The 26,974-nt window shown below is 47.6% G+C and overlaps 1 protein-coding gene across 3 annotated transcripts in view; it reads right to left on the bottom strand.

Moving 5' to 3' along the window:
* Positions 1-26,974, bottom strand: part of LOC122383748 (dedicator of cytokinesis protein 7-like) — a 649,924-nt gene that overhangs the window by 508,568 nt on the left and 114,382 nt on the right. For all 3 annotated transcript variants that reach the window (XR_006256886.1, XR_006256885.1, XM_043370493.1), the window contains exons 8-9: positions 20,223-20,403; positions 19,864-20,090 (exon numbers count right to left, since the gene is read on the bottom strand). Coding sequence is in view for 1 of the 3 variants with exons in the window: in XM_043370493.1 (XP_043226428.1) it covers positions 19,864-20,090; positions 20,223-20,403 (408 nt within the window). In the remaining 2 variants the exon portion in view is untranslated. The remainder of the gene's footprint in view (positions 1-19,863; positions 20,091-20,222; positions 20,404-26,974) is intronic.

Below are 26,974 nucleotides of genomic sequence, written 5' to 3'. Positions count from 1 at the left end.
TCCCAACTTCGTAACGATACAGGTACTTACTGGAAGGTAGCGCTCAGTTCATGCTATGTTAAGGTGCCGTCCTGTAACAGATAAACATGCATGTACATGTAGAGTGATCTCACGGTGAGATAACTGTTTGTCCAAATATTTAACATCTTCATGTTCAAATATTTTAATGTTAAATATTTGGACAAAGTTATCTCACCGTGAGATCACTATACATGTACATACATGTTTATTTGTTACAGGACAGCACCTTAACATAGCATGAACTGAGCGCTACCTTCCAGTAAGTACCTGTATTGTTACGCAAGTTGGGAATGCTTTGTTGCCCGGTCAGGTCACAGCAGGCGCCGTGCGATCCTGAGCGGTAGGGTGGCATAACAGCTATATCAGGTGACTTAGCAGACGATATCTCGAAAAGTAGCAGTAATAGGCAATAATCGTCAATATGGCATGGCAGACAATTGACTAGTCGTTTGCATGACATGCTCATCTTTAGCGGCTCGAAATAACATTTCCCAAAAAGTCTAACTAAAGAGCAAGCTGTTATTGATTATCACTGACTTGTGTTTGGGGGTTCATAATGACTTAATTATTGACTTTGGCCCAAAAATTTTGACAGCATTGTGTGCGTTGATCAATTCTGAGCTCAGGGACATATATTTTATTCAGATGATAAGCATTCGTTTTTCATAAATTTCAGCGCTTTAAAGAGCGCCGGGCCTTCAGTAGAGCGGCGAGGTGACAATTGCCCCTACATGATGTGGTTTACTGGCGCATTTCTCGAAAAGTAGCAGGGAAAAGCAGCAAAGCACCTATATGGAACGAAAGATCAGTAATCAGAGGCTAGTATAAGATGTTCATTTTTAGCCGCTCGAAATAACGTTTTTATAAAAGTCTATTTAAAAATTTAGATATGATTTTTATTTAGGTCTTGCAGCTGCTTGCAAAAAGCTAGCTTATCTTGCAGAAAAGCGATGCAATATGTAAGAATGTTGTTGGTACAGTGAACAACAGTGCCCTGAACAAGTCTGACAGAAAATTGCGTTCAAAACGACAACTGGTCAACTAATAAATATCAACTAAAGATTGGCATTAAAATCGACAAATGTGGTGGCCACTAGCGAGTCTAAATAGTGTTGTGTTTGGTGACAACTGACCACCTCAATTTCGAACTTAGGGCAAAAATGGCATCAGAATCGTATGCTTTGATCAATTTGGGATTGAATGATACATATTTTGTTCATATTGTGGAAAGTCACTCTTGGGGGTATTTCTAGCGCTTTTCCGGCCCGCCGGCCCAGCGTGCGGCCGGCCGGCCGACCGGCCGGCCGCTCATACATACTCAGGATTTTCTCTTAATTCAGTATGAACTCGCTCGCTCGCTGCGCTCGCTCGCTCGTAGAAACTACTTTTCAATGTTCAAATGGATGCTTAATTCGACATCATCTCCAAAAAGTTCCCTAGTAACATGCCTAACTCGAAAAAGTGAACCAAATTCATCTAACGGTAATGACCTTGACCTGATACTCACGTGACCTTGACACCTACCGTAATGCATGTGTCTACCATCATTCATCACATGTTGGCTAGGTTTTATGACATAACAAGTCCGGAAACGTATCGATAATGTGCGCTAACATACACCGAATCGATGTTTCGGCCTGACAATAATCTGGAGAAATAGGCCGCAGGCCCAAAAGTCATGGCCCATGGGGGTTAGGATCATGATATTTTCAGAGGATGTGTAAAATTCCCGGGAAATAATAATAGTTTCGTCACGATAAACCACTTTTTACCCGAGTTACTTGCGAAAAACTGAGGGGTGGGTCAATCCGACCCACCATAAGAACGAGGGTTAACCTCTCAATCACTTGAAACAAACAACTTCTCTCACCCTACAGTTCTGCGATATTCTTAGTTGACCGAAGGAAGCAGGGGCGTAGGCAGGGGGGCACTGGGCCATGCCCCCCCCCCTTGGGCGCTTGCGATTGTGATAGAATCGAATCGAAAAACAATCGCGACTGGAGGGCGCCCAATCGCGAATGTGTTTGAAGGGAAAATACGGTTGGAGGGCGCCCTCGGAGGACGCCATTCCAAATACGCCCTCCAAATACGATTGGAGGGCTCCCTTGGGCGCCCTCCAACCGCATTTGTAGGCTGTAGCTTTCTAAGCGTAGCGGTAGTCGCCTATGTAAGCCTGTTGATCCGTGATCGCTGCCCTCCTACCAACCCACCGGCGCCCTCATTTGATCGTTGTACTCCTACCTATTGGCGCTCTCCTGTAAAAAGGCGCCCTCTCACCCGAAGGCGCCCTCCTGTAGGTCGCCACCTTGCCCTACACAATGGCGCCCTTCTGCTGGTCGGCACCCTCATAATTATTGGCGCCCTCCCACATATTGCGCCCTCGTGAAATCTTGATGGCCGCCCTCCTCCCTTTTGGCACCCTCTTGTTGAGTGCCACCCTTCTAGCCATTGCATGGCGCCCTCTTACCTATTGGTTCCCTAGTCCCTCCTGTTGAATGTTAATCGAGGCTCTTCTACCTATTGGCGCCCTCGTGTTGATCGCCGCCCTCCTAACCACTGACGCCCTCCTGTTGATCGCCGCCCTCCTATCCACTGGCACTTCCCTGCTAAATTGGCGCCCTCCCCACAGGTCCCCTCCTGTTCAATGTCATCCTCTTGGGCAAAGGCACCCTCCTCACCATTGCCACCCTCCTGTTGATCGTCACCCTTCCACTCATTGGCGACCTCTTGTTGATCGCCGCCCTTCTACCCATTGGCGCCCTCCTGCTGCTTGCCACCCTCCTTCCTATCGGTGCCCTCCTGTCGAAACTCGGAATGTTGATCGGGGCTCTCCTACCTATAAGCGACCTCCTGTCGATCGCAGCCCTTCTACCTATTGGCGACCTCCGTTGATCGCTGCCCTCCTATGATTTATCTACTCCTTTGGCATGTTTCCCAACTTAGCAGTTCTCTTGCACAATTGATGTCTTTCCTAATTTATCTACTTTATTCATTTGTGGCCTGTGAAAACTGCCACAAATGAACGTGCATTCAGCATAATGAATGAAGCATACCAAAACTGTCTACGCTCTACCATGCATAAAACACGTCTTTGGTCTTAACGGATTGATCTTACTTTACGTGCATCATGACATCTATTCTATATGGATCACGATTAAGTATTGTCAACAGGTTCGGCCGCAACAGCAGGCATCAGTTTCGGTGATTGAACCTGGTTATTTAGGTATTCAACACTGTAATATGCATCTGTGAGAAGGTCATGAGGGCTGTTTGAGGTAATTTGGATGGGAAGCCCGAGGAGGCTAATCGATCTCATGAGGAACAGTCCTGTTATGGTTTATCTTTCTGTTGCTGCCGCCTTCTCGTTGTGCGCTTGTGTTTACGCACCTCGCGCTCCGGTATCAATCCGATATGGTGGTCTGGTATGTATGCCACCGCCAATAAACTTTTCTACATCATCACCCATGGGCGAAGCTTCCTACATGTAGGAAGCATTCCTACCTATACAGTTTGTGTGGCAACGGCCACACCAAACCTTAGGTATTTTTACACCTTCAAATTTGGTAAAAGAGCGAGAAGAGCTTTGAACAGAGAGCACGTAAAATATGTGCCTAAACAGCGGAGGAAAATGGTTGTTTTTCAAAAAAAAATTCGCGCGCCTTCGGCGCGCACAACAACAACACTTCTTTAGTAGGAACTTATAGACAATGACTTCCAACCTTTTCGTCACGTGTGAGATTAACCCGCGCCAGGACATTTCTTCAGACATGCGGTAAAAAATATAATATACCACTACGCTACGAGCTTCCGTTTTTTCCTGTTGGGGGAGGGAACTGGGTGAGCGGGAGGGGCACACCTTTTGGTACGTTGCTCTTACACGTGCTCTATAAAATGCAAACCATAGTCGCCAAAAGCAAGGTCATCAGGCCATGTCGAGTGACCTAACTTTAAAAAAAGTTTAAGCAAAGTCACTTAAGCTGAGCGGGTGACTTGACCTTTTGTGACCTGGAGTAAAAACAAAATACACACGATGCAAAATCAATGCAGCACAACCTATACCAAGGTACAAAAGAACGCAAAAGAACTGGTGGCGTAGTAAAAAAGGCCTCCCACCCCCACCCCTCCGCTGAGCGATCGTTAAGGATTTTTATCTCGCGACCGTATGGCGCCCTCCTTGGGTGAGGTGGCGCCCTCCAAACCCTTAGCCCCCCCCCCTTCGCGATTTTCTAAATACGCCGCTGGGAGGAAGTTTCCTCCAAAAGAACGAACGCGTTTACCCGAAAGAATAATCTTCGCGGCGGCACGTAGCTCCACCAATTTGGCGTTAACTTTGGGGCAACCTTTTCGCACCTTTCCCGAAAATTTGAAGTCCCAGTCTTTTCAGGTCAGGTCACCAGGTCACAAAAACCGGTGAAAGGTCAGGGGAAAATTGGACTAGCTTAGCAGCAACTGAATTCCAGACTTAAATTGGTAACAAACAGACATGTGCTTGGAACCGGAAAAATGGATCTGAGATCCGATCCCATGGATCCCGATCCGAGATCCATTCAGATCATAGATCCAACCCCTCAATTTTGTCGAGAGATCTACTGGGATCATAGATCTGACCCTTCAATTAGATCCACTCGGATCATAGATCTGGCTCCCCAATTTTGTCGTGAGATCCATTGGGATCATAGCTCACAGGTGCTCAAAATGTTAACAACTTTCTTTCATAAGAAGTTATGAATACCAAAGTATGGTTAGAAACAAACAATCTTATACAAAGGCCATATTAGCAAAAGCATCCAGTTACATTATACAGAATACAAAATAAAGGAGGCTCATGTCGGTCACAACTTGAGAGAATTGAGTGACATGAAGATTGTTCACATACCAACAGAAAAGTTTGCATTAACAATTAACATAGAGGTAAGTCAAAGAATGACTAATGAACAATACATTACTAGGTACCTACCACATCACAATTCATGTTAGAATCTACATAATGATATTGATAAGACAATCTTGCATTAGACAACCATGAGGCTTTCCAGTTTCCAGCTAACAAAATCTACTATTATAAATCTTAAAAAGTCCGCCGCCGCCGTCGGGGTTACTCCCTAAAAGGCTTATTACGGCGCCGTCGATTGACGCAGGAGGGTGAAATTTTCACGGCTCGTGGGTCACGTCATTCAACAGGTCGTATTAAATTTTGGGCACGATGCTGCCGGGGGTGCGCCCGTGGCGCGTGCTCATGTGCGCCATAGGGTTTGCATTAGAATCGGCAAAAACAGGCTATTGCTCGGGAACGGAAAGGACTACGGGGCTGAAATTTTCACGCCAAGTCGAGCGCGTGCACTCATTTGTCGTATTAAATTTTCGAGGGTGTGGGCTCTGCGGTGTGAACGTGATGGGGCCGCGACCGGCGCCGAGCAGAAGGCACGTGCTTTAGGCGCAGTTTCTTCGTTTGCAAAACTGAGCGAAATCAGAGCCGGGAGGTCGTTGACCTTTGGCAACGAATACCGACGCCGGGCACCGCTCGCCAAGAGGATTCGCCAGTAAATACAATTAATTTGTTCTTGCAATATCTCAGCCGTTTCTGGGCCGATTTAGCTGAAACTTGGACTGTCGGTGGTAGTGTAGGGTAGGGTAGGGTAGGGTAGGGGATTGTAGGGTAGGGTACGGTAGGGAGGGTAGGGGATTGTAGGGTAGGGTAGGGTAGGGGTAGGGTAGGGTAGGGTAGGGCAGGGTAGTGTAGGAGTAGGGTAGGGTAGGGTAGGGTAGGGTACGGTAGGGTATGGTAGGGTAGGATAGGGGATTGTAGGGTAGGGTAGGGTAGGGTAGGGTAGGGTAGGGTAGGGTAGGGGATTGTAGGGTAGGGTAGGGTACGGTAGGGTAGGGTAGGGGATTGTAGGGTAGGGTAGGGGTAGGTTAGGGTAGGGTAGGTTAGGGTAGTGTAGGGGTAGGGGTAGGGTAGGGTAGGGTAGTGTAGGGGTAGGGTAGGGGTTGGGTAGGGTAGGGTAGGGTAGGGTAGGGTAGGGTAGTGTAAGGGTAGGGTAGGGTAGGGTAGGGTAGGGTAGGGTAGTGTAGGGGTAGGGTTGAATTGAGTAACATCCTAACTTACAAAGGGCTCGAACAACTCGCATGCATCACCATCATACTTTGCAGTTCAATTAAAAGCAGTTACCCAGTTCTTCACAAAAAATACCAACAAAAATGCAAGTTTCTACACCCAAACTAATGCATCCGTTAATCATACATATCAAAACATACAGTTATCGCGTAAACCTGTACCTCTAGTTGATTGATAAACAATAAAAGATGATACTGACACATGTGGCTTGGTTAGGTAAAGGTATTTCAATCTATTGAAAGAAATATTTGATAAAATAAACTTAGATATAAACAAAAGTATAAAAATATTCAACAGCCTGCGGAAGCGAATATCAATTGTAATGGCCTTGGATATTTACCGTAAAATGATTATTCAGTATCTAAATAGAACTCGTGACGTCATTTCAAATAACAAATGAGCTAAGCGTTCTACCTTCGAGTATAATGAAAATAGATAAAAAATCAAACTGGAAATTCAAAAGTCTGGAGTTTTTTCAAAAGAATGTTCATTTTTCTGCCTCACATAATTTTACGATACGATTGTTTGTGAATATCATCTTTGTAGCGTTGAATTTAATGACGTAAACGTAAGCTGAAACGGTATTACCCTGAGCCGGGTGTGCGCCTTGCATCTTTATTTTATTCACTTAAAAAAAAATCACAATATCTTACGTCATTAGTTTGAAGGGCCTATTACGGGGAATCTTTTGGAATCATTACGGTTTTAGTCTAATTAAGATTCTTCATTGGTCAAACGATAATGACGTAATAAAACAATATTACCAAAACGTGAGCTGTGAATTTCGTTTGTCTTTTTTTTGGGAGGCTCTCTCATAACGAAAGCACAGCATGGCACCACACGTGGCACGATGCCATAAGTAGGTAATCTGAAGAAGTTGATGCCATTTTTGAACTTGTAATTTTATTAGGAAAGTATTAGAGGTTGGTTGCTATTCTTACTAAATCGAAATTGTGCTGCACATACTAATAGCTCATACGAACATTCTGGATTGGGAATTCATACCTGGCAGAAACCAGAAGTGGATTGCTGGATTATTTTTAACAAAATTGACCTATTTGGCTTCCAGGTTTGATTTCCTAACATCTGTCCATAGGCGGCGGAACAGGGGGGGGGGGGAGGGTGGCACCAGGGTACAGTGCCCCCCATAGATTTTGGCATTTTAACATTAGCCCTACTGGCGTTGCATGGAAAGAATGGGACCAAAATGAAAATCTGCAGTGCCCCGCTGCCACTGCATCTGTCTGTACTGTTTGTTCATTGAATTAAAGTGGCTGTAGCTTGTTGATAAGATTGTCATCAGTGCTGTCATGAAAAAGTTAAAATTGGTCACAAAAAGTAGCATTGTGCATGTTCTTGGTTTATTTTAAATGTAGTACAAATGTTGTTAATTTAAATTCAAATTTAATGATGATACCTAATTATTACAACTGATCTTTATGTCCACAAGTGACAATTCTCAATTGTATTGCACTGTAAGGTGTACAATTATGTAGGATAAGGGTTTCATTGGCTACATGTTGTCGTGAGATCCATACAGATCATAGGTCCTCCACAAATTTTTGTCCGCTGGATCCACAGAGATCATAGATCCGACCCCTAAATCTTGTCGAGAGATCCATTCGGATCATAGGTCCAACCCCTGAATTTTGTCGAGAGATCCACTCGGATCATAGATCCAACCCCCTCTATTTTGTCGAGAGATCCACTGAGATCATAGATCCAGCTCTCGGATCCATGCACATGTCTGGTAACAAAGTATATCATTCGATGCGCACGGACGTCCTGAGTTCACTGGTGGTTTTATTTTTGCTCTTTCTTTACTAGGTAAAAAGTTATAAGCGAAAAACGTTTGACATGTTTCAGCCAAAAATTTTGCATTCATACCCCCAAAGCCCCCCTAAATATTGACTTCACAGGTCACCAAGTCACCAAACTTTCACAGGGGCATTTCTTGTTCGGCTTTATTTATATTTGCTCTGAACCACTCCAGAATTGCGTAGAAGATGTGAACAAATATTAAAACAATATTTAATGAAAAGTAACTTGGAAGAAAAATTAATACAAATTCAAAATCCAATAAAACCCACACACGCAAGTAACTTCAACTGTGATTATTTGAATTGGACAAATTAATTCGTATATGATATAAGATAAAAACACCAAAACCACCCAACGTTTCGTGTTATTCAATTTTTCAAGGGTGATATTATATATTAAACCACGAGCAGGAATAAAAATCATTTAAATGTCGAGCCGCAGGCGAGACGTTTAAATGATTTTTTTCCTGCGAGTGGTTTAATTGTTTTATCCCGTGGCGGTTGCGCGTTCTTCAATAAATATACAAGCTCACAAAGCCATCTGCAAAATATTTATCAGCTTCCATGATTACTTCCTTGGATTACTTTCTCGTTACTTTTTGATAGTAGGGGTCTGATTACTTTATTGTACTAATTAATTTCTACTTCTTCTTGGTCTAACTACTTTCTGGGTCGATATGAACCATGAAAGGGAGTTACCTAATTTTGACATGTTTCAAGGGTTCCTGGACTATGATGATGAACCAGATGAAAATGTGGAAGAAAGAATTGACAAGTTTATTCAAAATCAGGTGCCGGCGGCAACGACTAAGAAAACCAAGTCAGATATCCGGAGGTTAGACGCTTTTCTACAAAGAAAGAATGAGACTAGACCGATAGAGACTATTCCGGCAAGGGAGCTGAACATAATTCTATGCGAATTTATCATGGAACTTAACAAGGACAATGGCGATCCATTTGAAATTTCTACTTACAACGGCGTTCGGTATTCGCTGGAGAGACATCTGAAGGCCGTGAAGCACCCGCAACCAGATCTGAGTGGGAAAGAATATGATAAGTTTCGGGCTTGTCTGTCGGCAAAGGTGACCATTGCGAAGGGAGCAGGAAAGGGAAATCGGCCGAATCGTGCAATGCCCCTCAGCGAAGATGATGAGAAGAAACTTTGGACTAGTGGAGCAATGGGGAAACACTCGCCTAAGTGTCTCTTGCGGGCACTCTGGTGGAAGTTTACCACTGGCTTCGGTCTTCGTGGTGTTCAAGAACACCGTGACATGCAATGGGGCGATGTGAATCTCGGTGAATCGTCTGAAGGGACCTTCATCGAGTTTCAGGAGCGAGCTACTAAGACGAGAAAAGGTGCATGCCCGGGACGCCCATTCACCCCCAAGATATACTGTACTTGTGAGGGTCAGTGTTCCGAAAGCTGTGCGGTGGCTCTTTTCAAGCTACAGGGTGTCCGTAAAGTCCTGGCGCTTTTCAACAATGTTAAGATAAATGCCTTTGGTCCATAGATACTCAACAATAGAACGAAACAATGACCAGGAACACCAAGCCACATCCTTCTGCTAAGTGCCCATTCATTGTAACCACCGTCTGTGCCGACGACGGCCTCGACGCAAGGGCGGAAACGCCTGCGGGTTTTGACGGTGCAGGACATTTCCTGTCCTCCCATGCTGTCATGATGCGAGTGTTCAGGGACTCCAGGCTGGGATGAGAGGTGGCCTAGAGCTTATTCTGCAAAACGCGTAGCATGCCTTAGTCGAGCGGGTTAAGGCTGGGATAATAAGGTGGCCTAATCTCATTTCACCACGGTGATCTGGTCCGCCGAGCTCCTCTGTCAGTTTGGTTTGGACGGCAGCGGCGTTGTTGGAGGGCGCTCCGTGCTGTTGAAGTGCGACATGACCCTTAGGGCAAGTCGCCTTGATTGTCGTGTCCAGGAACCCCTCGTGGACCAGCCTATCAGTCATTTATTTGACCTTGACGAAGATGATGGGACATTTGTGTCCATCAGACCCAAGATTTTCTTCGATTGCCGCTGAAATGCTGCTTCAGTCTCAGCAGCTTTGGCATACCGTGGTTGTAGCTGAGTGAGAATATTTTCTAAGACATTTCCGATCTGGAGTGCACCTTTGCCTGCTCAACCGTTCGCCGGGAAACGCCGTATCGCGTTGCAACTCGCGCCTCGTTCAAGCCGCACCGGGCCCCCGCGCGCGGGCTCTCAGCGACAAGGCGCATCTTCGCCCATATACCTAGCACTGAAAACGGTTTCAAGGTCATATTTACGCGACCCCTAGCTGAGCGGTGAACGAGGGGTCATATCTGCGGTGATTGGTTGAAAGTCCAATAATCACAGCGCGCGTTAGACGACGTCCAAAAGAGGCGCCAGAACTTTCCGGACACCCTGTATATGAAGAAAAGAGACACAACAAAGAACACCCAGCGTTCTACCTAGCCATCAACTACCAGAGCAAAGAAGACTGGTATAAAAACCAGCCGCTCGGCAACGGCAGCCTCAGCAAGATGATGAAAGAGACAGCGATTGACGCGGGCTTAAAAGGAAACAGGTTTACCAACCACAGCGGCCGCAAGACCGGCGTTAAACGACTCCTTGACGCTCAAGTGGCGCCGCATTTCATTGCGCAGCTTTACGGGACATAAGAGTGTTAGTTCTCTATCGAGCTACGCCGAAGCCGATGAAAAAATGCAGAAGAGAATGTCGGCTGTGGTCGCAGGAGAGAGCCATCCTGCTGGGCCAGTCAAGAGGACAGAAGTTGTGTCTCGCGCGGATGGGGGGCAAGATGTTCACGCGCAGAGCATGTCGACTGGTGCGAGCGGATTCAGTGGGAACTTCAATGGCTGTACATTCTATGTGTACAGTCGTAACTGATAAGTTACGAGGGCGCTAGACAACAAGGAGTGGAGTGATTTGAATAGTGATTTTGAAAACTGTCACCATTAAAACGTTATGCTTGTTCAGCCTGCAACTCGAATGTTTTGAATGTGATGCGATGTGATTGAAATACATATCGTCATATGATGGATCACCGATGTTTGTTTTGGTTATTCAAATGAATTAACACATTTAATTTCAATACCCCATCCCTGTATGAAATGTGACGTCACAACAAGGGGTTTAACAATTTGTTAAACCCCTCCCGCATGTTTAACAACTCAGTTATCCATCGAGTGATAAACTTTTCAAGATAACACGTGAACCAATGTGTAACACATCCTTTCGCCATGGGATAAGACACATTTTACCTACCGAGTCAAGTACGTTTTTTCGGTTTCGTTCGAATATAGCGCGGGCACTTTTTCACAAATTTCCCCTGCCTTGCATGACATATTGACACATACATACACACATACTACAAATTAACGTCTTTCCTTTTTCCAACAGAGCAGGAAAAAGGCTAGGAAAGACGTTAATTTGTAGTATGTGTGTATGTATGTGTCAATATGTCATGCAAGGCAGGGGAAATTTGTGAAAAAGTGCCCGCGCTATATTCGAACGAAACCGAAAAAACGTACTTGACTCGGTAGGTAAAATGTGTCATATCACCCTTGAAAAAGTGAATAACACGAAACGTTGGGTGGTTTTGGTGTTTTTATCTTACATCATATACGAATTAACTTCAACTGTGCTGCGCGGCTTGCTGCCGATTGTTTACATTTTTGGCTTTGGAATGTCATGCCTGTCATGCTCCAAGCAAAAATCAAGAGCATTATTAGCAATACTTGTTTAGGTACTTCCTCTTGTATGATCAGCAAATTTAATTCTTATTAGCGTAGCTAGAATTTTTTTCATAATATTGTATATCTGAGCATTTAAGCTCGTCGACTTTAAATACGGAAAAATATAGTGACTGCATGTCCCCGACAAGATGTATGCATGCGCGCCGGTGGCTCTCAAAGTACGTAAAGCGGGCGTAGTGGATATATTCCTGTGGTGAAACAGAATAGTATTATCGTCGTACTTTGTCGGTGTACTTTTCCAAAGTACACCATGAATAAATATATTCACTTGGGGAAATCGGGCCCAGGGCGCGGGTTAAAGGGACCCTCCCACCTTAACATTAGTTTTGAGTTGAGATAGCCAAGTTTGCGGCCAGGCTCAGAAACCACCATTTATCCTGGTCGCAGCCCCCGCAGCTTTATGGTGTTCAAGAAATTTCTTCCCTTTACTTGCAGGGTGGGACCAGCGTGGTCCCTATCTCTTAACCATTACGGGAATCTGATGACGTCATCAGGCTTTCGAACGTCCGTTAAATGTTTGACTAAAACGTTTTGTAGCACGCGGTGGTATATGCTGCTTTGCGCGCAACAAATGCCGCACTTTCAAATAAAGTCGCTAGGAACAGCGGAGATCCCAAAAAGTAAACAAAAGTAAAAGTCTAATATCTTGAAAACCGGTGAATATTTTTCGATGAAATTTGGTAGATATTCGTTTTTGCTCTTTCTGAGCCGAGCGACATCACTTTCATGCCAATTCATTAACTTTTTTGAAGGTGGGAGGGTCCCTTTAAGCTTAGGCCGTTGACCAATGACGTCAAAAGTGAGCCTCCGTAAGGTCCCAAAATGTCGCGACGTCGCAACACCCTTCGTGCCAGGGGACCTTTCACTGAGCAATGAAGCTTATATGATCTACATAGTGCTATCTCCTAGAGGCCTCACAACTTGTATGTAGTTATCTCATATTTTTCTTAAGAGTCACCTGAAGTCAGGTCGGTCACGCAACCTCACGATGAATGGGAAAATATGAAAACTGTTATTTTGGCGCCGGGAGCCGTCTAAAGCTGTCTCAAGCGCATTAATTCGTGATATTATACAATCTTTGCGAGCCCCAGCATTTACTTTTGCATTATTGATCTTAGGCGACTTCATTTATGACGTCACTAAGGTCACAGGAGTTTCACCAAAAAAGTCCCGATCAAATTGAGCTAGCGAGTCGGGAAGCCACCGAAGGACTTGTGAGGACCTATACCGAATCGAATAAGCGATATGACCTCCTTTGGCCAGCTTCGTGGACTGAGCGGCTCTGCCCTGATCATGACCTGAGGTGAACACCTTAAATTAACCTCAACAAAAACAAAGCGTATACTATTCGACGCGCTTGAGCATGCAAAATTCGATGTTGCCATTACTTTGGCTCTGCATCCACTATGGTGAAGTTGTTTACCAAAAACCGATCCCGCGACTTGGAGCACTTATACTGACCTCAGAGTTTATCGGTTGACATGAGACATTCAACGCGGGCACCAGCTGCTGCATCTCATACGATGCACGCGCTCAGTTTTATCCGCAAGGCGCTAGCTCAATTAGGAGCGAAAAGACTGAGAGGGGTCGTAATCGCCCCCCCCCCCCTTCCCTCGGCCGGGGTTATATATACAGAAAACCCAAAAGTCCGTTGAGGGTTAAGCACTGAAGTGATATATTATGATATGAGAAGATATAGGTCAAAACAAGTATGCACACGAGCGGGTGTGAATAAAATTGTATTTGAGGTATGCCTTTTTAATTATACGTTCGATTTGCTTTAGTGATTGGTAAGAACAGAGGCAACCAGAAAGAGCGCCCCTGAAGAAAAGATGGCGCACTTGACGGGTGCGATTTTAAGGTCTAAGGTCAGTCGGGGACCTCTAAGTTCGGGTCAAGCGCTCCATGTTAGGGGTAAAAGAATGAGGGCAAAAAAAGCATCCCGATTTTGGCAGCATCGTCTTCGTCATGCTGTGTCACGACATCCATCCACTCTCTCGCCCGAAATATAGTTCCCTTTTTGTATCAGTTCTAGCATAATCCCGCACATTGTGCTGCATGTTGTTTGTCATGAAAAACAATGCATGTTCAGTACGTTCTACGCAGTACGCACTAACCTAACCACCATCCCACCATCCACAACTAACCACCATCCCGTTCTGTGCTCCCTTCCACCCCACACGAATCAGCCGAGATACTACTGTAGTCAGTAGGGCTAACGCGCTATCCTCCCCTCCCTTCCTGACTGCACAGCGCTAAAACCCAGAGCCGAGACTTCCCGAGCGCGACCTCTGACCCCAGTCCCCACGCGGTCCGAAGGGTCAGCCGATGCCTAAGGGCGCGCCGCGCGCCGGCCACCCGGATAGCCTCTGCCGAGTCTCCCTTTCATACACCGTTTACTACGCGCTCGATTCATTCATGATTCTGTGTTTCCGCGTTCCTCTCGTTAGATGGCTCTACTGATGTCATAGGCGATCCCAGGCAGATCGCCTATGACATCCCATCTGCGGCCAGAATACCCCAAACGGCAGAAAATGTGGTTTTTGGTGAATATCTCGGAAAGTACTTGGCATACAAGGATGCAATTTTACAGTCTAGTGGTAAATATGCATACACACACTTCGGGTTCATACTTATGCATTTGAACATTATATAGGACCAGATATATCCAAAAAAGCAAAACCAACAAGACTTTTACTGGAGAACCGTACCTTGTGATGGCCTCCCGACCGAGGCGACCTCTACTTTGAGTCGATTACTACGCCGGTCCGCCGCCGGACAGTCAGTTGGGAGTAGCAGTTGTGAGTGGTCGGCCGTCAGTCGCCAGTAGTTGATGCGACTTGTCAACCATGACTTGAGTTGGCAGTTCACCGTCAGTCACCTCAAAGCCGGTCAGCTCAAAGCCGTTCACGCTGAGCCCCGGTCTCTCTCTCTCTCTCTCTCTCTCTCTCTCTCTCTCTCTCTCTCTCTCTCTCTCTCTCTCTCTCTCTCTCTCTCTCTCTCTCTCTCTCTCTCTCTCTCTCTCTCTCTCTCTCTCTCCTCTCTCTCTCTCTCTCTCTCTCTCTCTCTCTCTCTCTCTCTCTCTCTCTCTCTCTCTCCTCTCTCTCTCTCTCTCCTCTCTCTCTCTCTCTCTCTCTCTCTCTCTCTCTCTCTCTCTCTCTCTCTCTCTCTCTCTCTCTCTCTCTCTCTCTCTCTCTCTCTCTCTCTCTCTCTCTCTCTCTCTCTCTCTCTCTCTCTCTCTCTCTCTCTCTCTCTCTCTCTCTCTCTCTCTCTCTCTCTCTCTCTCCTCTCTCTCTCTCTCTCTCTCTCTCTCTCTCTCTCTCTCTCTCTCTCTCTCTCTCTCTCCTCTCTCTCTCTCTCTCTCTCTCTCTCTCTCTCTCTCTCTCTCTCTCTCTCTCTCCTCTCTCTCTCTCTCTCTCTCTCTCTCTCTCTCTCTCTCTCTCTCTCTCTCTCTCTCTCTCTCTCTCTCTCTCTCTCTCTCTCTCTCTCTCTCTCTCTCTCTCCTCTCTCTCTCTCTCTCTCTCTCTCTCTCTCTCTCTCTCTCTCTCTCTCTCTCTCTCTCTCTCTCTCTCTCTCTCTCTCTCTCTCTCTCTCTCTCTCTCTCTCTCTCTCTCTCTCTCTCTCTCTCTCTCTCTCTCTCTCTCTCTCTCTCTCTCTCTCTCTCTCTCTCTCTCTCTCTCTCTCTCTCTCTCTCTCTCTATCTATCTATCTTTTTTATTTCTGTCTCAGGGGTGGAGCCTTCTGTGTCTACAGTCAGTGGAGCGGCTGCCCCACCAATTTGCCATTTTGCCTCACCAACTTCATTTGACTTTTAGGACTTGTTTGCTTTACAAATCGATCTGTTTTGCGTGTCTGTGGAATGTCTGTTCTCTAAACAGCCTTCTGCCAAACTGTTCTCTAAACAGCCTTCTGCCTAAACGACTCCCAATCCGCCTTCGCCGCCTCTCTCCGCAACAGCTCAGCCGTCCAGAGCTCCCTGCTGAGCTGAAGGATTCTCCGAGGACTGTCCATGGGTGCCCTCGCGCCGCGGCCTGGAGTGCGATGTGAGAGTCGATGTCATTGCCAGGAAAACGAGAGATGTCGACCAGAATCGAGTCCTGGTGGACCTCTAGACGGCCCACGGAGACGCAGCCGCCCACGAGGGCCCGCACCATCCAGGCATTGCTGGCCGGAAGGCACAGACAGCTAATGGGATCACTGCTACCACCAGCTATCACTGATGGCGACAGGACGGTTCCTGCGGTTGACGTCCACCAACTCCGAACCGGTCAATGGTGGAGTGCGAGCAGTGCAGCGACCGTCACTGCAGAGCAGCGTCCGGCCCCGTCGGTCGGGAGGATTCAAGTCCGACTGCGTTGCCCGGCGCTGCTAAGCACGTACTCGACGTGTCACAGTTTCGGAGGGGGCGGAAAACGACGAGCGTACCCTTTCAGGCGTGAGGCGAACATGCTCATTAGTCATTATGTTTTATCCGTGTCTGCGTATTTCGCTCTATCTCCACTCGTTGTGACGTCTTGTAAGATGTAACCATTGCATAACTGATGAACCACTTGTGAATGCTGCAATATACGGTTCTAATAAAACACGTTTTTTCATTTATTTTTCAAGAAATGTGAGCAAAAAAATCAAAACGTCGAAATAAAGATATTACCATTCAGGTGGCAGCCCAAACAGGATAGTTTTCACCACAGAAAAGCAGTCGATTCCCCATTCCGAAAATTTCGGCCCCATTCTGCATCAGGGTGGTGTCGTGTCCAATCCAGATTCATGTTATCTTTGCCATAGGGATTGATTTAGTGTAGCATTTTATTCAACTTGACCATCGGACATTGCAGGTTTGACGCCTTTTTGCCACACTGACTTCCCTGGAAAAGAGTTCCTCCTATGTTTTATCTCTTTCTCTGTGGCAGGACGTGAGCCGGTTGAACGCAGCGCTGGCGTTCTTCATCAATCACCTGCTGTCGGCGATGGACCGTAGTTTTGTCCTGGGACTTCTTCTTGTAAGGGTTGTAAGGCTTCCTTTCAATGCGAAAAAATGCATAATTTCGTACATTTGGGGCACTGTGAGAGGGACAAATGCTCAAACTGTACCTCTCGAACTGCCAGCGGGCACGGCGATGAGCGATTTTGCTTTTAGTTGCATCTCCGTGTACTGCACCCACAAAATATTCAGCATCGTATGAATTAGTACTACCAAGACCAATTATTTGTTCTTTCTCAGCTCAGATTCAGGTCCAAGCTAGTAGGTTGATGTTGGTCTTGCGTTTATTCTATGCCGACATCGGAAATGGTTCGGTTACTGGGTCTCTCTTTATTATATTCAATTGATGTCCTCTTGTCCGTGTGTCTTGTTCTTTTTCAATTAAATTGTCTGTCCTTAACCCAAGCTCCACTGGGGTCTGCGTATAACGCACCCTACTGTGGGGGGGGGGGCTCTTCATAGCCCTCCTCTTAACTCCGAAACTACTGGGCCGATTGTCAAAATTCAAACGGCGTCTGATAGCCCCGGAAAAACTGTCGAGCAAAACCTAATTTCATTGACCTCGAGGTCACCGATGACGTCTCAGGTCAGGTCAGAGAAAAAATTATCGATGTTTGGCTTGTTTTCATTTTGGGCTCTGGCCGCCGCTTACACGTCCGATCAGGCTAATTTTTGGGTTACACACTCGTGAACAGATGCTTTAAATACCCTAAGGGTACCAAACTTGTACTTCTATTTTCAGGTCAGGGTCAGGTCATCACAGGTCACGGAAATATTATACCATGCGTCGGTCACGTGACACATTTTTTATGCTCCATTTAGGCCATAAATTTCGAATCGATGTTGTTTGTGTCATTCGAGATCATTTTGAGGTGAATTCAGCTTGGGTCAGGCCACTTTCAGGTCAAAAAACTTCAAATTTTAAAGTTAACATTTTTCAACAAAAATGTGTCTATCGGATGCAATTTGAGCTCAGGAACACGATGGTGCTATTTATATTGCTGGACGATGTCAAACTCGTACTAAAAAAAAATTGATTTGAAAAAAATTATGATTGTGAATTTTTTGCTATAATGCGTATAACTTGGCCATTTTTGAAGATATTTGGCTAAAACTTGCTGGAGAAAGTAATATGCATGCGTTCTATCACATGTATTCCGTGTTTTTTTTTTCGAAAAATCAAAAAGTTTTGGAAAAAAGGATAGAAACGTAAATTTTGAATTTTATTATATACTAGAGGGACAGCATTACGCGCAGCGTAAAGAGAGACAGCATTACGTGCAGCGTAATAAATCAATTTTCATTAAAATCGGCCCAGTAGCGCCCGAGTTATGGCCAGAATAAATTGGGCGTCTCTTGGCCGGCGGTGCTCTGTTCCGGTATTCATTGCCAAAGGTCAGTGACCTTCCGGCTCTGATTTCACCCAGTTTTGCAAGCGAAGAAACTGAGCCTACGGCGCGTGCCGTCTGCTCGGCGCCGGCCGCGGCCCAAAATGCTGCAAAGATGCGCCCGCCACGTGCAAACCGCCGAGCCCACCCCCTCCAAAAGTTGATACGACAAACAGATGCACGCGTCTGACTTGCGCCCAAAATTCCACCCCCGCAGCTCGCACAGTTCCACAGCAATAGCCCGCCAAGCGTGACTGACGCGTTACATACATACGCACAGACATTTTGATTTTTATATATGTAACTAGAGGGACAGCATTACGTGCAGCGTAATAAATCAATTTTCATTAAAATCGGCCCAGTAGCGGCCGAGTTATTGCCAGAATAAATTTGGCGTCTCCTCCTGGCCGGCGGTGCTCTGTTCCGGTAATTCATTGCCAAAGGTCAGTGACCTTCCGGCTCTGATTTCACCCAGTTTTGCAAGCGAAGAAACTAAGCCTAAGGCGCGTGCCGTCTGCTCGGCGCCGGCCGCGGCCCAAAATGCTGCAAAGATGCGCCCGCCACGTGCACACCGCTGCACGCACCCCCTCCAAAATTTAATACAACAAACAGATGCACGCGTCCGACTTAAGTCAAAAATTTCACCCCCGTAGCCCGCACCGTTCCAGAGCAACAGCCCGCCAAGCGTGACTGACGCGTTACATACATACGGACATTTTGATTTTTATATATGTGACTAGGTGTCCAGCATTACGCGCAGCGTAATAAATTAAGTTTCAATAAAATCGGCCCAGTAGCGGCCGAGTTATTGCCAGAATAAATTTGGCGTCTCCTCTTGGCCGACGGTGCCCTGTTCCGGTATTCATTGCCAAAGGTCAGTGACCTTCCGGCTCTGATTTCACCCAGTTTTGCAAGCGAACAATCTGAGCCTGAGGCGCGTGCTCTCTGCTCGAAGCCGGCCGCGGCCCAAAATCCCGCAAAGATGCGCCCGCCACGTGCAAACCACCGAACCCACCCCCACCAAACTTAATACGACAAACAGATGCACGCGTCCGACTTATGTCCAAAATTTCACCCCCGTAGCCCGCACCGTTCCGGAGCAATAGCCCGTCAAGCGTGACTGACGCGTCACATACATACATACATACATACATACGGACGTTTTGATTTTTATATAAGGGAATTTACGCGCAGCGTAAAAAGGGACAGCATTACGTGCAGCGTAATAAATCAAGTTTCAATAAAATCGGCCCAGTAGCGGCCGAGTTATTGCCAGAATAAATGTTGCGTCTCCTCTTGGCCGGCGATGCTCTGTTCCGGTATTCATTGCCAAAGGTCAGTGACCTTCCGGCTCTGATTTCGCTCAGTTTTGCAGCGAAGAAACTGAGGCTAATGCGCGTGCTCTCTGATCGGCGCCGGCCGCGGCCAAAATTCCGCAAAGATGCTTATCAGTAAAGTTCAGGGCGTCTAATATAATGGCATATTATCAGCGTTTGAAAGTTATTTGGCAATTATCATTCATTACTCCTATACAATGAGCGCTAACCAGTTTTCTCAGCGATTTAGCTAGCAAATCTCGTGCTGTGTTCAAAGAGACGATTACAGTGAGGGTCGAACTTAAAAAAAAAAACGAACTATAGTAAATTTGCAGCTCTAGGTAAAAGTAATTTTTGCTTTATGAAACAAAATTTTACTGGTCAACAGTAAAATCGTGCTTTTTACTGTTACTTTTACTAGCCAACCCTTTAAGAGAGAGGCTACTGGTGTGGCGTCACCGCTCACCTGTCGGAAGAAGGTGGACACGGTGAGTGTGACCGGCCGAAATGTCTGCAGACTCTGAGCCAGCTGAGCCGACGATGCGCCGCGCCGCTCGCTGAAGCTGCGCCGCTCCAGAGAGCCGCGTCGGCCCAGGCCGGAGCCGGGTCCGGAGCCGGGTCCGGAGCCCCCCTCGCCGGCGCCCGGGCGAGACCGACGGAACTGGTCCAGACTCGACTGGGATGATTTGCGCTCTGAAAATAAAGGATGCACTCAATCAGACTAAAGACGGACGCAGAACGAAAACTACATAAATGGCTGAGCATTGAGCGGCGACAGCGGCGGCCGCTGGTGCGGGTGGCCCCTGGGCCAGCGGCGGTACTAACCGAGACTGTTGGTCTGTGCGGCAGGGACATCGCGGTCACCGGCCTCCCGCTCCAGGCTGCTGATGCCGTCCAGAATGTTCATCAGGTAGATGGCTGTCCACGCGAACGGCATCCTGTAGCGGCCGAGCCGCTCACAGAACACGGTCGCCTGCGCGTGCGCCTTCTCGGCCTTGTCGCGACTCTGCCGGAGAGAGAGAGAGAGCGGCCAGACCGTCTGGTCACCGAAAAATTTGTCTTTTGTTTTGCTTTGTTTTGTTGGGTTAGGCCCTTTCGGTCCAATGGGACCATTTCAGAGCCGGGAGGATGATAGGATATAGGGGGAGACATTGGTCTGGGCAGGCACCCTAGTGAGTCGCCGGGGCTAAGCCCGTCCAGAGGACGAGCCACCCAGCCACGGTCGCCAGCCACGGTCGCCGCTCCAAGGGAGCAGCCCGCATGAGATAAAGTTGCCTGTCCAGCCCGGAATGGGGTTGCGGCGTGGAGGAGAAGGAGGATAGAAGCACGGAACGGTGACCGAAAAACACACAACAAACTACATAACTGCCATTGCTAATGGCGTCGCAGGCCCATTTCACCAGCATCTTGTAATCCATCCATAACATAAATCCTAAAAAGTACCCCACCGCCGCCCACGCCGTGTACGACGTAGTCACTTTGTAGCGCTTATTGCGGTCGCGTCCGTTGACCTACGGCCGTGAGATTGTAAAGAGAGGCCACCTTTACACGTAGCTCGTATTCAATTTTGGACATTGTTAGAGCTGAACCCCTGCACACAGTATTGCGTCGGGCGTGGACAACTACCGCCATCTGTCGACGGCGATACAAGTTCTGTTATTGCGGGACAGCCTAACTTAAGGCGCTCGTCACCTGCGCCATCTATGGAGACGTCTACGAAACACAAGTACGCCTTACGTCAGTTGTGCGTCAGAGCTGAATCTCTCTTTGGTCTTATCCCAATTTCCTTGCCGTTTTTGTACTATCTTCAACCAACTATTTGCTCTAGCCAATTGTTCTACGAGTTTTTCGAATTGGATGCAAATGCGATTTAAGTTTGCTTGCTTGTATTTGTTGTTGCGTGCTGATGTGTCACGAAAAGGCCGCCACCACTAGGTCAGCTGGATCAGCTGGGCGACAGCTGATCGGCACGGCGTGGCGCAGTTTTGAGACACCGAGCTGGGTCCTTTTTTGTCGACATTTTTGTCATTTTGTGGCCAAATTGACGGGGAAGATTTGGTGAGTGACTGTATTGCACTGATGTCATGTTCAGGGGCTCCGCCACAGGGGGGTACGCGGGGGTCCGGACCCCCAATAATTTACCTGGGGGGTACAGTACCCCCCAATATTCCAAATACCTATAAGCTTGTTTTCGCGTAAGAATGACTAAATCATTCACAGAAAGTGTTGAATAATTTAGAATGTGTTGACAGTCGCACAGCTAAGGATTTGAGATCGAGAAATGTAGAGAACGCTTAACCCGCGCCGGGCCGGGGAGGGGGTTGTACACTCCTCCCCCTGCGTTGCCGTTTTTGGCACACCTGTTCGTGCACCTTTTCCGCACATGTTGTGAAAATTTCAGACCCAGGTCGCCTTAGGTCAGGTCACCAGGTCACGCCAATGACCTCACCTCAGAAAAAAATAAGAACGCTCGTCATAGCTACACTGATTGATCGATTGCCTTGAAACTTTCAGCGATTGATTAGAGCAACATTATCTATAAAATGTTTATATCGGAATTTTAATATCGGTGACCTAAGGTCAGGTCAATTTGCGGCCTCTCCATTAAAAGTCAATGGGAGAAAATTGAAAAGCGTCTGTTTTGCACGAGCGCTATTCTTGACACTCTCAAACATCGAGATGTAGGTAAAATTGACACACTAAACCGGAAAATGGCAACTGTGACCCCTCGTTATGTCCCCGAGGTCATCTCAGGTCACGAACAGAATCTAACAGTTTTTCGCTAATAACGTCTGACAGAGGCGTGCTAGAGCATTTAAAACGCCTTAGATGTGTTCGGCTCGACGTTGCGGATCGACTGATATGCAACATGATCTTTCCCGGTGAGGTCATGACCTTGACCTGAGGTCAAATTTTAAAGTTGACCTTTCAAGGTCAAATTATAGTTAATTCGACGCGTCTCGACGAGAGAAACACGATGCTGGCAAAAGTAATGTCATGGCTCTTTTGAGTCAAAAGTTATTGCCGAAAAAACACTTTCCGTAAAAACGGCTATTTTTGGAGTTTTTGCCCTCTGAAGGCTAAGCCGTTGACCTGAGGTCAAATCTGAGAGAATGCTCAGAAAGGTCTGTAAAAGGGCTATCGAATGCGCTTTTCCGCGGCGCTGTAGCTCTATTGGTTCCCGAGATAGCCGTCAGCAGTTTCCAAAATGTTGAAATAGTCAACATTTTACCTTTGTTGACCTCTGGTGACCTGACCCAAAAAATGACCGAAGTGTTTTCGTCCTTATTTTGAACGTTCCTTCGATTGCCGCTTACCGCGTGTCGCTACGTAGCCCAGGAGCCGAGTTAGAAGGGGGGTGTTCAGACACCCCCGGCCCGGAACGGAATCTCAGAGCACCGGCCCGGCGCGGGTTAAAATGTTGTGACACACGAAGTGCTCAATTCACTCGCTGATCTATATGTACGTGAGTGTCATTATTCTACCATTTTGTTATTACTATGAATGCGTTTAAGATTGCTATGATTAGCTAAGCATGATAGAATTCGGCTATAATTTCGTGAGAGGGGTCCAGCTTGCAGGACACCTCCTAGACACAATACCCGTCTCAAAAGAGCTTCAAATCGATCTGAGAATCCCCTTTCCATGTGAGGTCACCCAATAGTGTTGGGGGGAGGGGGTTAAGCCGGTCGTTTTAGCGCCATACCAGTCTAAGCAGCCTCACACCGTTCTGAAGTAAGCACAGGACTCTGGATGCAGGTTGGTACGCTCCAGCTGCGTCACCGACGGCTCTGGTTCGCCTGATCGTCCGGCTACCTCTCCAGCTGTGCCGCAGCACCTGACGATCGCCGTGTCGCCATCGCTGCCATCGATCTTTCCGACCACTGCTGCTCTCCATAGCAATGGACGGGAAGACCCAGCCTGGCATCACCGGCTCCACTGCCGATGCCGCTGCCGCCGTCGCTGCTGCTGCCGCTGCCGCCCAACCGGAGTACCTCTGCATGCCAGCCGTCTCGCGCAACCACGTCGCTCCAGCGCGCTCCTTCGAGGAGGACCCCGTGATCTGGCTCGTCCAGTTCGACCTCTTCTTCTCCCAGGCAGCCGTCGACGATGAGCTCAGCCGCTTCCGCATCGCTGCAACTCTGCTTCCCGGCCACCTCCTACGTGACTTCACCGATATCCGTCGCAACCCTCCAGCAGACCGACCATACACCATCCTTTCCGATGCCATCCGTCAGCGGTTCGGCAAATCAGTCGAACAGCGTCTTCGCTGCCTGCTCTCTAGTCAACAACTCGGCGACAGGCGCCCTTCCAAATTCCTTCGGCACCTCCTGGACCTTGCTGAAGCTGAAGGCTCTCAAGATTCCCCGCTCATCCTTCAGATCTTCCTCAATGCTCTTCCGCCTCGGATTCAGCCCTTCCTCCAGTGCCTGCCTCCTGGGACGGACCTCGCCACCATCGCCAGCACCGCCGACCGGCTCCTGGAGCTACCTCAGCAGTCGGACGTCGCTAATCCAAGCTCGGGCTTCCTCGCTGCTGTCTCGACTTCCGCTCCTGCCGCTGCCTCACCTGCTACTTCTGCAGGACCCTTCAACCTCCAAGACCTGATGAGCCAGCTGCTGACTGGTATCACGGCCCTCACGACGACTGTGGCCACTCTGGTAGACAAGACGTGCCGCCGAGAGAGATCAGCATCCCGTGCCCCCGGCCGCGCTCGCCACCGTTCACCACGTGACCTGTCTGCTACTGCCCGGTCACCCAGCCCTGGAACCAACACATCTACCGGCGTTGGTACTTCCTACTGCTGGTACCACCAAAAGTTCGGTACCAACGCGCGCTCCTGTCCCTGCTCGTGGTCTGCAACCGCAAATCAGAACTCGGGAAACCAGCAGTAGGACAGGTGACCAAGACGTCGGCACCTGCCCTGCTTCTCCATTCTGACGTCGCTACAGCCAGCAGCCTGATGAGAGTAAAGGACAACAACACCGGACTTCATTTCCTCGTTGACACCGGAGCCGAACACATCGTTGTTCCGGCAACTCCAGCGGACAGTGCCCGCGGACCCAGTGGTAAGGAGCTGCAAGCAGCCAACGACAGCAGCATCCACACCTACGGCCAGCGCATGCTCACGCTCTCTCTCTCTCTCTCTCTCTCTCTCTCTCTCTCTCTCTCTCTCTCTCTCTCTCTCTCTCTCTCTCTCTCTCTCTCTCTCTCTCTCTCTCTCTCTCTCTCTCTCTCTCTCTCTCTCTCTCTCTCTCTCTCTCTCTCTCTCTCTCTCTCTCTCTCTCTCTCTCGGCCTCAGAAGAGATTTCAACTGGATCTTCATCATCGCGGATGTCTCCCATCCTCTCTTAGGGGCCGACTTCCTCTCCTCGTTTGATCTCCTGGTCGACACCAAGAGAGGCCGCCTTGTCGACAACCTGACTTGTCCTCACCGGCTTCCCGCTCTCCCATGCCATCCACCGGACTGACAGCCGTCGTCAGAAGCGATAACCCGGCGTTCCTTCACCTCCTTCGAGAATTCCCCAGCCTCACTCAGCCCTCACATCCTCCGGAGCCACAGCACTCTGTCCGACACCACATCGAGACCACCGGCCCTCCGGTCTTCTGCCGCCCACGCCGCCTGGATCCAGCTCGACTCGCCACTGCCAAGGCAGAGTTCCAGCGCCTTCTCAGTCTCGGAGTCATCCGGCCCAGCAGCAGGGGCGTTCCACGACAAATCGACAAGTGCCCTGCACCCTCATATTTCATTTTTTGCTTAAAATTGGTCTAATGGGTTGTGATGGGCGGGAAAGCCAGCTGTGGCAAGGGTTTTTTCTTCGAACAACGGTTTCCGAGATATAGCCTCGGGCAATTCCTGGAGGTCGCGCTACAGCCCTATGTTTGGCGGCCTATAACTCAGAAACTATTGGTTTTCTACGACAAAAACTTTATATGGTTCAACTCACAATCAACCAACAAACATTTTGGCTACAGCGCCGCGGAAAAGCGCATTCGATAGCCCTTTTACAGACCTTTCTGAGCATTCTCTCAGATTTGACCTCAGGTCAACGGTTTAGCCTCCAGAGGGCAAAAACTCCAAAAATAGCCGTTTTTACGGAGTGTTTTTTCGGCAATAACTTTTGACTCAAAAGAGCCATGACATTACTTTTGCCAGCATCGTGTTTCTCTCGTCGAGACGCGTCGAATGAACTATAATTTGACCTTGAAAGGTAAACTTTAAATTTGACCTCAGGTCAAGGTCATGACCTCACCGGGAAAGATCATGTTGCATATCAGTCGATCCGCAACGTCGAGCCGAACACATCTAAGGCGTTTTAAATGCTCTAGCACGCCTCTGTCAGACGTTATTAGCGAAAAACTGTTAGATTCTGTTCGTGACCTGAGATGACCTCGGGGACATAACGAGGGGTCACAGTTGCCATTTTCCGGTTTAGTGTGTCAATTTTACCGAACGGCAAACCGAACGGCGAACCGAACAAAACCGAACGGCGGCGCTACAGCCCTATGTTTGGCGGCCTATAACTCAGAAACTATTGGTTTTCTACGACAAAAACTTTGTATAGTTCAACTCACAATCAACCAACAAACATTTTGGCTATCTCGGATTTTCAATTTTTGAAAATTTTGATCACGTGACCTTTTGACCTATTTTTCGAAGAGTGACCTTGATATTTTCCCCACTGAAAGTTAAAATTTTGTCTGATGAATTAACGATTAAAGCCTTATAAATTGTCATTCATATGCGATAATAAAAAAGTGGCTATCAACCTGCGCTGACCTCAGGTCAGGTCATTTTTATGACCTGTCCATTATTATGAGCGGGAGCGACAGCGAGATCTCGAGAACAAAGCAAGATAGCGACAAGCGGTAAACGGTACAGGGTACATACGGATGTCTACAATTTTTCTGAGGTTATTTTCAGGTCAGGTCAAAGATGATGTCACAGGGGTAAAAAGGAAGTCAAAATAGTTTTGGCTGTACCTTTTGATCTAATAAAGAAATAGAAGTGGAACAGGCACCATTGTGTTTGCTTTGGCCTAGCGCCAGTTCGCTTTGAATTTCGATATCGATGACCTAAGGTCAGGTTCGTCGCCAGTTCTTGACCATCCCATTAAAAGTCAATTGGTAAAAAATCAGCTCGCTTACTTTTAAACTAAAACAGGTCAGAATTGCCTAATGTACCATGAGTGACTTCATATAGGATCAACTTTGCCTACCTTGAGACCTTTTTTGCTCTTGGGCAACTGTAAGGTCATGTGACGTCATTAAAGGTCACCAAAGGTTTTTTTTTCTAATAACTCCTTACAGGTTTGAGATACAGATGCGCGGATGGACTCATTGTGCTCAGCTCGTCAAGACGCATCGAATGATATATATATGATGACCTTAGGTCACGTGACCTAAGGTCAACTTTTGGCCTTGACCTTTCGAGGTCAGCATACATATGTTTCGATGCGGATCGACGAGAGGATCACGATGGTGCTATTAGTTTGTTCCTAGCTGGGATACCTTGAACGTTATTCGAGAAAAACTTCATAAATATGTAGTGCCGCTACTTTGACTTCCTTTTTGCC

The sequence above is a fragment of the Amphibalanus amphitrite genome, unplaced genomic scaffold (genome assembly GCF_019059575.1).
Source record: "Amphibalanus amphitrite isolate SeventyFive unplaced genomic scaffold, NRLGWU_Aamphi_draft 000013F_arrow, whole genome shotgun sequence".
Classification (NCBI taxonomy): domain Eukaryota; kingdom Metazoa; phylum Arthropoda; class Thecostraca; order Balanomorpha; family Balanidae; genus Amphibalanus; species Amphibalanus amphitrite.
The sequence above is the reverse complement of the archived record's forward strand: the minus strand, read 5'-3'. Positions and strand labels throughout refer to the sequence as shown.